This window comes from Branchiostoma lanceolatum, chromosome 7, assembly GCF_035083965.1.
Source record: "Branchiostoma lanceolatum isolate klBraLanc5 chromosome 7, klBraLanc5.hap2, whole genome shotgun sequence".
Taxonomy (NCBI): Eukaryota; Metazoa; Chordata; class Leptocardii; order Amphioxiformes; family Branchiostomatidae; genus Branchiostoma; species Branchiostoma lanceolatum.
Window position 1 is genome coordinate 11,204,580 of NC_089728.1, and position 12,007 is coordinate 11,216,586.

General features: G+C 39.6%; 1 protein-coding gene across 2 annotated transcripts in view; it reads right to left on the reverse strand.

The window, feature by feature from the left end:
• Window positions 1–836: 836 nt before the first annotated feature.
• The window catches only part of LOC136439259 (neurofilament heavy polypeptide-like), a 30,098-nt gene continuing 18,927 nt past the window's right edge, over window positions 837–12,007 (reverse strand). For both annotated transcript variants that reach the window (XM_066434568.1, XM_066434569.1), the window contains exons 5-11: window positions 11,170–11,243; window positions 10,492–10,562; window positions 9,830–9,896; window positions 3,435–3,515; window positions 3,157–3,237; window positions 2,685–2,779; window positions 837–2,220 (exon numbers count right to left, since the gene is read on the reverse strand). In XM_066434568.1, the coding sequence (XP_066290665.1) occupies window positions 1,952–2,220; window positions 2,685–2,779; window positions 3,157–3,237; window positions 3,435–3,515; window positions 9,830–9,896; window positions 10,492–10,562; window positions 11,170–11,243 (738 nt within the window). In that variant the 3' untranslated portion in view covers window positions 837–1,951. The remainder of the gene's footprint in view (window positions 2,221–2,684; window positions 2,780–3,156; window positions 3,238–3,434; window positions 3,516–9,829; window positions 9,897–10,491; window positions 10,563–11,169; window positions 11,244–12,007) is intronic.

The window sequence follows — 12,007 nt, forward strand, 5'->3', positions numbered from 1 at the left end:
GCATTGACAAAGGGAATACTCTGACAATTTTTATTCACGAGACAAGACCAACTTTGGTCACTTATATCACCAAATATCTAGATTCTCCAAGTGAAATACTATAATCTTATCATAGTAAGATGAATCATCATTCAAGCTGCATTCAACTTTTACCTCTTTCTTTTTCTTTTTTACTTTTCATTTACAATCAAAAGATAGTAGAACTCTGAAACACTTTCCAGATGGTACAACTATTTCCCTAATTAAGTTTGATTAAAAGTTTCCAGGGAGAATATCTCCCAACTAGAAGCAGGAATACTTCACATTGGCTTGGATTGACAGGTACATTGAATTTCAATTGGAGTTCAGGCTTCTGGTAACCTTCCATGGTACTTTACCTGATACCCAAACAGGGATACAATTTGTTCATCATCTTGTTATTTCCTGTGATACATGACATCTCCCACGTCAGACAGATGATGCGTTTTGTCATTTGCAACTGCCTTAAATGTGACAATGCCACATTCCTAACACCAGTGTACAATCATAGCAATATCACTACACAACCATGTACATGTACAGTTTGGACCACTACATACTGGAGCATGCTACACCCATGTCCAGAGAAACAACCACTGATTCAGAAGCCAACTTGGGTACAACTTCAAATATTGCAGACATCTTAGCCATCCACACTACAGCAGCTGCCTTGTACATCATGTACCAGCCAATGAATGATTAACTGCATTTTAACATCATCTTAACTAGAAGATACATGTACCCACTTTTTAGTCAATCCTGCCAATCTTGCTAAAATTCTTCATTATTTGGCCAATCTAGTTTTCCCCCTATTATGGCTTGTGTACATTTATATTTTGGTAGACTGCTTTTACGATGTAATATTCCAATCCACATCATCTTACATTTGTATTTCTATGTTGATTTGCTCACAAAGCATCTACATCTACATCTTTGCACAACACCCCTGATTATGCTGACTCTCCCACATATATGGAATGCACACAGACACAGATCAGCACACTAATTTATGCAGTAAATGCAAAGGTTACAATCTTTTGACACACACCAAGACTACACCCTTTTTTTTACCTTATTGCACTTGAAAACAAGTCATTTGCAATTGCATAATTTGCACATATATAAGCTGGACATTACCACAGAAAACACCATACAGGAATTTGGAAGCACCAAACTGTGGCCAATCAGTAGTAGCAGGCCACTTAAACAGCCTGGTGACGTCACCAATCACTGTCTAGGAATTGCTTAAGTCAGCATTTTGACCCCTAGTAGCTATACTTTATCAAGAAGAGCAGTTTAACCTTCAGAATGTGCAGGCTGATTGGAATCACACAGGAAGGATGATGTCAAGGAGTGTCATCTCCCTCTCTATTCTTTGTTTCCCCACACCCTACCCTATAAGTGGATGTTGTACGCACAAAGGTGCCCTATGGCTACTTACTGCTTAACTATCCTGTGAGTTTGACCACGGATACCTGTGAGAGCATTTTCTAGCTGTACAGATCTATCTATAGTACTAACAAATCCTGTTCAAATAGTGGTCAATTGCTAAAACCAGTAAAATCTCAAAAGACTATTTCTAAAAACATTTTCCATGAAATGTAAATGGAAAGGAATAGTGGCATTCTTATCTAAAACAAGCTGCCCAATGATGTTATCAGTTATGCTGCCTTTGACAATGTCACTATAAGCTGGTTACAAAATCATACCAAGGCTGCAGTTTAAAGTATAAAAAGTAGGTTTTGACTGCTGTAGTTATTGACACATAAAGCTTATGATTATTGCATACTTAAGAAGTGCATTGATAAACTGTACATAAAAATGATAAAAAATCTGATTGCCGCGATACAATTCAAATGTCCACAATTAAAACTTTTACCACTGCATACATGTATATGTCACATGGAGTGAGCCTTGAATGAGTGCAGTAATGTTACTTAGATTCCTCTTTCTCTTTCTCCTTGCTCCCATTGCTTGTCTTCCATGTCTTCAGACTGGTACTTATCTTGCGTAGACTGCTCAGACCGGCGGTCAGCATCTTGGACCCAGAGTTGTTTCTCTCCCTTTGAGGGCTCTCCTTGTCTGCAGGAGGTGTCTCGGCCACAGGGGAGGGGGTTGGAATGGGGCTGTGGGGGTCTTCTGGCTGTGATTGGCGGATAATCTCCTCCTTTTCGACATGCTCTTTCAGCATGTCATATTGGTCTGGAAGTGGAAGTAGAAGAGTTGGTATATACTAATGAAATGTATTTTCTTAGCCATAACAAGCTACAAAACCAGGACACTGATGGATTGATGACTGTTGATTTCATCACTTCTAGTGGTGAATTCTAACTTCATCTCCAACAATACATTCATGAACTTTACCATCACTTTTAGTAACAAAGTGCATGGGTGCAGGTTATCTTAGTAAAATGTCTGTGGCTGATTTCAGCAGTTCAGTCTTGGGATATACCTGACCTAGGGACTATCCTGATGTAATGCTAATAGGATCCAGCAGGGGGCATTGCTACACAGTCTTATATGTAGCAATCCACAAATAAGAACCAAAAGTCAACATTGTCTCTTTTCATGTCTACTGGAAGAATCTGCTGTTTGGAAATGCCTAAGGGTGATTATCTAGTGAGATCAGGCACCACACATCTGCAGCACAGAGCACATCAACTCACCAGAACTCAGGTTACCAATGATGCTCTGCTTCCTCAAGAACTCCAGGATCAGGTCCTTACTGAGCCCAAACGCCACCATGTTACTGGTAAAGGTACTGCAGCACAGAAAATGGCAATTTACAACTGAAAAACATACTGAGCAATAGATTTCTACAACTATCAGGATGAAACAAACTATTGTACCCTGCAGACAATATCATGTTTATTCAACATGTCTCCCATCATCATCTATTATACTGTACAGAGTTGGAGCATATACATGTACATGTATATGTCTACTGATAAGGAATAATGTTCAGTAAACTAAAAGGCAAAATTGAGATTATACAGATATTCGTTCAATTCCACACTGTCTCCAAAGAGGATAATAGCAAGATGCACCACTTTGTGAAAATGTTGAAGTGAAAATGGAGTGCAAGAATAAAGTCCTTGCTTCTATCCATGTTTCCTTAATTCTTAAAGTAAAGCTTACCCCAGCTGTCCAAAGGTGATGTTCTCATTTGCCTTGTGGGAATCCTGCCTTTCCTCAGAGGACAAGGAACGCCAACCCTCCCTTGTATCAAAGCATACAAACGTTGACATTAATAAAGTTACGACTAATTCACTGCAGAAAAGGAAACGCATTGACATGTTTCTTGCTCATGGGGCATGTCTGGACATATCACTTGAATATAATGTATGTCATATGCAATTAGCCAAAATGACAGTTGTAGTCTTTAAATAAAAATAAGAAGTTTGTGTCATGGCTACCTGGTAGATGGTGCCCCTCTCTGTGTGCGCTCATGTTGGACAGATTCGAAGAAGGCTGCATTCCAGAAACGTATGCTCTTCCTGTGGGACGTGAGGAGGCATTAGTCTTTATCGGAGCAGACAGGGTTATCTTCTCCTGGCAGTTATCCTACACAACAGTGGGCACTAGCCATCCACTGTGGTATTCAATTTCACTATCATAGCTTTGGCACCGAGTCAACAAGTCAACCTTTCACTGAAATTGAAATGTGATGGCCTTTCTGTACCAGATATCTTTTGCAAAGTGTTTTTACTCAGTTAATGTGAAGACCTTTCCTTACATGATAACATTTTGAAGTGTTTCTATTCAGTCAATGTGATGACCTTTCCCTAGTTTAAAAAACGGCTGTTTGCTGTAAGTATGATTGCCTTTCAGCAAACCAGATACATATTTGAAAAGGTCTTATTCACTAACTACAAATGCATTACCACTGAAAGAAATCCAGGACATTGTTAAAACATGTACATATAGATGGCAGTAATTCTGAGGTATACATATATAACTAGAGTTCCACGACCTCATACCTTCGCCAAATGATTTTAACCTTTTTGACTGACGTATCAGGAGTGTTTCTCATCAATTATAAATCATACTAGTTGATCTTCTTCACCCAAAAAACAAAAGTATGAGCTTAACAAAGAAGGTTATGCTAACAAAGTAACATTTATCATGAATTATGCAAATGAGGTCCTTATTAGCATAATTTGATTCAACGATGCTCACATTCACATAACTACCAAATGACACAAGTAGGAAAAAAATTGCCATCATTTGCTTGTATGGAATTATAGTAGTTTGTCATTAATTATGCAAATTAGGTCTTCAATTATGTATCAAAATTCCTCAATAACAAATGTCACATATTTCAATAGTCATATCATGGATCACAGCGGGTTTTTAAAATTGTCTCATTAATTATGCAAATTAGTATCTGATTTGCATAATTATCGTCCAATCATACAGAGCATCACGTAAGCTATCTACATACCAAAATCATTAACATCCATCAAGCCCATCTTGAGTTACAGTATTTTCTCATTTATTATGCAAATGAGGTCTTCATTTGCATAATTGATATCTATTAATATTTCTCTCTTCTTCAGTTACATATGTCACATGTTTGAGAGTCCTATCGTGGAATTTGGCGGATATATAAACTTTCATCATTAAATATGCAAATTAGATACTGATTTGCATAATAAGTATCTAATCATGTACATCATCACTCAAGCTATCTACTTACCAAAAATCATAACCATCCATCAAGCCCTTCTTGAGTTATTCCCTTTCAAAGTCTGAACCAAAACCTGCTCCTGCAGTTCCAAAAAAGCCGCCAGGGGGCCAAAGCCTATACCACTTACTCTCTGTCCAAAGACCTATCTACCACTCAAAAATCAGTTCCATAGCTTGTCCAGAACACGAGATATCGAAACAGGAAGTTCCGCTGCAGTACAGTAACAAGTCGCTAGGGGACCCAAAATCTAATCATTTCCTAGTCTCATCAAGACCTACCCACCTACCAAATATCAAGACAATCCATCCAAGCCTTCTCGAGTTATGCTGGTCTTTACAAACATACATACATACATACATACATACATACATACAAACGCTACCCTCTGCATAACCTTCTCGGCGAAGGTAACTGGAAAGGCCGACATTTGCCCCTGAGCAAATACAGCATGTTTCGCCCATACTCCTCCCCAAGTGGGCTGTCCCAAAATAACACCTGGGCAAATCGAAATATTAACTACATGTAGAAAGGCAACATTTGCGAGAGCAACATACTTTGCCCATCTCCCTCTCCATGCATAAAATGACTGTTCCAGAATCACCGGTGCAAAAAAATCCTCTCTACAAGTTCTGCGAGACACCAAGAGCCTTCCGCATAGTTTAGCAACTTCTTACTGCAAAGGCTTGCATGTTTTCCTGTAACATGACCTCAGGTAACCTGAATAGAAAACAGGTTCTTTGGCCAACAGCAAATGGAACACACAGAACGCACAGAAACGTGGAACACTTTTGGCCAGTTTTTGGTCTGAAAATAGGCCCCAAAGTCCCCAAATTGAAGCATTTTGAAGTGATTTACACCAAAAATTACTTGTACCGAATGCATGTAATAGCAGGGCACAGGAGCCCAAAATGTAATTTTTGCCTAAAAATGCCCCAACAAAACTCCATAAAAATGTTTTAAGGGCAAAAATGAAAAAAAGCCAAAAATTTCAGGTTGGTTGGCGGAGTTGAATAGATTGGATATGGAAGATTTGGAAGATTTGGAAGATTTGGAATATCCAAATGGAAGATCTGGAAGATTTGGAAGATTTGGAATATCCGGAATATCCGGAATATCCGGATTATCCGGAATATCCGGATTATCCGGAATATCCGGATTATCCGGATTATCCGGAATATCCGGAATATCCGGATTATCCGGAATATCCGGAATATCCGGAATATCCGGATTATCCGGAATATCCGGAATATCCGGATTATCCGGAATATCCGGAATATCCGGAATATCCGGATTATCCGGAATATCCGGAATATCCGGAATATCCGGATTATCCGGAATATCCGGAATATCCGGATTATCCGGAATATCCGGAATATCCGGATTATCCGGAATATCCGGAATATCCGGATTATCCGGAATATCCGGATTATCCGGATTATCCGGAATATCCGGAATATCCGGAATATCCGGATTATCCGGATTATCCGGAATATCCGGAATATCCGGAATATCCGGAATATCCGGATCATCCGGATCATCCGGATCATCCGGATCATCCAGATTATCCGGAATATCCGGATTATCCGGAATATCCGGAATATCCGGATTATCTGGAATATCCGGAATATCCGGAATATCCGGAATATCCGGAATATCCGGTTTATTGTGCAGTATAAGATTTGGAAGATTTGGAAGATTTGGAAGAAGAAGAAGAAGGTGCTGGGTGCTGAACTGACTTTTCAGAAGAAGAACTAGAGTTCCACGACCTCATACCTTGATGATTTTAACCTTTATGACTGACGTATTAGGAGTGTTTCTCATCAATTAGAAATCATACCAGTTGATTGTCTTAAAATATAACATGTCCAAAGTATGAGCTTAACAAATTTATCATCAATTAGGCAAAGCATTAGCATAATTTGATTCAACGATGTTAACATTCACATAATGTCCCGATGCCACAAAAAAGAGATACATCTAATCAGATGTATGAAATTGCCGTCATTTGCCAGTGTGGAATAATAGAAGTTACTCATTAAGTATGCAAATAAGGTCCACATTTGCATATTTTCTATCTATCAACAGTCCTCTCCTCCTCAGTTACAATTTGAATTGTCATATCATGGAACAAAGCGGATTTTTAAAGTTGCCTCATTAATTATGCAAATTAGAATCTGATTTGCATAATTATCGTCCAATCATACTAAGCATCACACAAGCTATCCACATACCAAAAATCATGACCATCCATCAAGGCCATCGTGTTATAGTATTTTCTCATTTATTATGCAAATGAGGTCTTCATTTGCATAGTTCATATCAATTAATATTTCTCTCTTCCTCAGTTACATATGTCACATGTTTCAGAGTCCTATCATGGAATTTGGCGGATGTATAAACTTTCCTCATTGATTATGCAAATTAGATACTGATCAGCATAAGAAGTGTCTAATCATGTACATCATCACTCAAGCTATCTACCTACCAAAACTCATTACCTTCTTGAGTTATTCCCTTTCAAAGTCAGACGCAAAACCTGCTCCTGCAGTTCCAAAAAAGCCGCTAGGGGGCCCAAACCCACACCACTTACTCTCTGTCCAAAGATCTGTCTACCACTCAAAAATAAGTTCCATAGCATGTCCAGAACACGAGATATCAAACCAGGAAGTTCCGCTGCAGTACCGTAAGAAGCCACTAGGGGGCCCAAAATCTATTCGTTTTTAGGTCTCATCAAAACCTGCCAATATACCAAATACCAAGACAATCCATCAAGGCATTCTCGAGTTATCCTGTGCCACTACAAACAAACAAACGCTACCCTCTGCATAACCTTCTCGGCGAAGGTAATAAATCAAAGTCCTTATGATGGAGTTACAACCTAATGTTGTTTCAAATGCATATTTCATCTTGCACTAAGGGCACTGCTACCCCAGTTCATAATGAGGCTGACAACAACAGGAAGAAAATTAGAAAATGATGGATTCCTTCATTAATTAGAAGACAACCCGAGGGCATCAAATTTCCAACATGGTGCAGGATTGAGCTCCCATCCTACAGATACTGTAAATGCTGAAATGTTTGCGGTGGTTTCATGTTTGCGGTCTTCGCGGTGAACTCTTTACTACAAACTTAAAACCGACAGCAAAGAGTCGTTCCATTGTGTGACTGTAGCGCTACTATCGTTTCAAATGCGAACTTAAAACCACCGCAAACACTCCATTTTCTCCTTACTGCAAAATTAAATCCCTGCGAACATTTCTGCATTTTAATACAGTAATGTCTCTTCTCTGGGAAATCTGACAGGTAATGGCTCACAGGGAAGGATGTGGTGCGACAAAAATATGTAATCCAGTACATGTGTTCCCCTGACACACTGTCACCGTGGCCCATTACTTGCAGTCATCTATGACTGTTGAGGTAAATCAAAGGTAACCTTCCAAGATAAATGTTGCATACAAAACAACTCAAGCCTCAAGGTGCAAATGATGCCATAGGAACACCGGGCGTTCATTTGCAGTTGATGAGTACAGGCATACTGAGTTAATAGCTGCAGGTTTACATAAAAGTGTGGTACACATAAAACTATGAGCCTGTCCAGTTAGGTAACAATCCATTTGGTCCTCATGCTACATGTATGTCAAGAAAAATGGCAATGATAGGAAATAAGACTGACTGACCGGCCCCCCTATGTAGTGAGCATAGGCTAGATGCCATGTTCACTGCGTGCAGAAGATGATCTTATTGGCTATAAAAAGTATAAATGATGGTCCTATTTTGGCACTTGGGCAAGTCTGGTGAGACACAGAGAAGGCAAGCAGGGCATTTGTCATCTGATTCACCTTTTGAACTTACAACAGCTGAGCAAATGCTGCACGTTCCAATCTCAAATCTTAAGTATGAAGATCTCAGTAAAACATTTAGAACCTGCACATATACTACACGTTTTCTGGTATTTCGGTGATCAAGTGAAACAACAATAATGAAATTTCATTTCAGATCCTGCAAATCAGTTGAGAACAGTTCACAGAAATATAAATCATGACGGTCATCAAAATGCATGCACCAGATGCAGATGAAGTGTGCCTTTCCCATTCTCCAAGCAGAAGTTTGGATCCAGGGGCTTCAGGGAGGGCAGCATTAAAAATCCCAGCCACCACTTTGCATGCCACCTCCGACTCATATCTACGGTGAGCAGAATAGACCTGGCACAACTCGTTTTGACAATTGGGGAATCAAAAGATATAGCGGGCATGACCTTCTGCGGGGGCGATTCAGAATGTCTATGCAGATATGATTAGTGTGGCAGCCTCTGTGAGAATCAAATAACATGGCAGCATCATGTGACAATCCTCTAAAGTCCTCTGCTGGTGCTGACATCTGCATGCCCTGCCCCAATGGGAGACAAGACGTTTCAATTAGCGAAAATCAATTACCAGACTGGCAGGGCATGTGGATAGGGATTGCCTGTAGGGGTGCCCTTCACTGGAGCAGTGAATATGTGTACTAGGTCCTCTGGTATAACGGGCAACATGTCTGGTTTGGCTATACACTTATACTGTTGCCGAACACTTCACCAACCTGACAACAAGGGTTGACAATTCTGTTGTATTTCTATGCTGTTGTACTTCATTTACAGAAATGTAAAGCAGACTTGTTTGTAACCATTGTTTTTCAACACTTGTGACTGGAACAGTCTGAAAATACTTGTACTGACCAATCTGCAAAAGAATCATCTTCTTCTAACCAGAGTGTAATGCAGTGATCTTGTTGAGTTCACCAACAGATCATCTATTCTAACAATTATCTGCTTTTGTTCTGAATGCTTTGCTAACCAATCTCTGGTCAGCTTCTATTGATACACATGACAATGACAAATGAGTGGGTGGTTATCATCCCACACTGGAAATCAAGGCAGAGAAAGCTAGACTAGAAAGTAGAACTATTAATCACATCCTGAACGCAAGTACGCAGCTTGAATACTTAGCATACAAAACGTTTTACATGTACGAGCATGATTACCAGACAGTCTGGTCCTGAAAATCAAGCCAGAGACAGTTAGACTAGTCAAGTACGTAGATTGAATAATAAGCAAACAAAATGTAATATATTAAGCATGATTACCAGACAGGCTGGTCCTTCAGGTACATGTACAGAAACACCTTCTGCTCCTTCCCAGGCTCGGGTTGATCTGCAAGGCAAACAACTCACATGAATCTCAGTGTATGTCATGCATGAAGCTTCAGGCAACATTGAGAGCAGTCATCGGTCATCAAAATATTTCTATAATGCTTCTCAGTCGAGCCTCTGATATGAGCACTAAAGTATATTTGATATTTTATTCTGGAGGGCACCAACTGTTATCCACATGATTTCTTGTGTACTTTCAGTGTACTCTATGCATAAGGCTTCAGGCAACATTGAGAGCACTTCATCAAATATGTCTTTATCTGTATTTCACCCAACCAGCCAGCAAGAACACAAACTTGACTTGATATCGTACAGAATCTGAATCACATGTGGTGGCCAAGTGGTAAAAGTGCCCTTTTATTACATTAACCCTCCAGCATTGCATGGGCATGTCACAGGCATTTGTCTCACGTCACAGAGTAACTGCATTTTGCTACTTACCCACTGACCAGAATGAAGGCGCAAGCAAGGGATACAAAATTTCAGGTTAATGTCAGTAGCTAGCATACATTTCAAAGTGCAAGCAACAATTAACATTCAAAGCACTAATTACTGAGCGACAGAGGGTACATTGTTCAAATATAATTGTCTCTCACCTTCATAGTAGAAAGTGAAGCACATGTTCATGAGAATTTTGGCAGGAATGAAATCATCAGCCTCTCCGCATCTGTAAGTCACAGGGATTAAAAAAGGGGCTATCATTAGCCACATCATAAGACATAAAAAATATAGAATCACAGTCACATTTACATCATGCATGCAGAAGGCACAAAGAGGTCAAGTCCAAGATACCTGAATAACATGATTTCTAAAGCATACATTGTAAGTTATTGAGAACAAAATATAGAGCACCATAAAACCTAAAATGGCTCCCTCCTCTAACACAAAAGCTTTACTTAAGTTATTGACATCACTTATTAGTACACAATTTGCATGTAAGTTGCACACTGTAAGAGTCTAATTTAACTTGACATTGATTAATGTCATTGGGAGCAGCTATGCCCATACGTTTTGGGCCACTTGGCCAATTTTCAAGGGCCATGGTTCTAATTTGAAGCTCCAAACAAAGATTTATATTGGCTAGCAATGGTATAGTTACTACCAGGTCCTAATTCAGATGGCTCCATATGGTCAATACTACCAAACAAATTAGAACAAACTGTTACTATACATCCATTTGAGGCATTGTTCTGCAACTACATTGTACCTGCATGGTATTCACAGGTTGGTAATGAAGAACAAGAATGATGGTAAAGTTATACAATTGTACTTACTCAAAAAGAGCTATAGCAAAACACTGCACTAGGCGATAGAATGTTGTTTCGCTAACACACTTAGTGTTACACCTCTGCAATAAAACGGAACACAGTTAGAAAGACTTAGTCGGGCAGAATTTTTATGAACCTGCCAGGGCTGTCTCCAGCTTTAATTTTTCTGCCCCACTCATTTTCTTGGAGCCCATATTGTCAATTCTCCTTCTATTTCATGTCAAGAGGTTTAGAAGTTCATCATGAAAAAGGTGAAATTTCCATCCCTGGACAGAGAGATGGGTCCTGGAGACAGCTCTGCAACCTCCATTATGGTCATCAAAAAAGGACGAGTCAATATGATGATGCATTCCAATCAAGCATGAAAAAATCAGCGCAACTGCAGTTTACTGAACTGAACAGTACAATGATATACATGTATGGCATGTAAAATACATTCATCATCGTAGTTTCAGATTCTGTTTAACGAAGAGGACAATCTTGTGCATCATTCCCATGTTTGAAATGCAGCTTTATGCCAGTGTGAGGGTGAACATAATTCCTTTACTGCCTTTCCTTAGCCAGGCCCTTAGCATGTTCTAGTGGTGACATGATCAAATCAACGTTCTTGATGCCATGAGGTGTGAAATGACCTTCACCACACTGGGTAATATATAATCTGATTGTGTCACCATCAAGGGGTGCTCCATCTAGATGAGGCCATCTGTTACCAGCCCCTGCTGAGCACATTCTGGTAAACCAATTCTGCCATTGCATAGTGATTCCCTCCTTTTATTTTGTTCCAATGAGTTATGTTTTGTCCAATGGTGATCACAGTGTCTGTGCCTATTCTTGTGGTGGATGC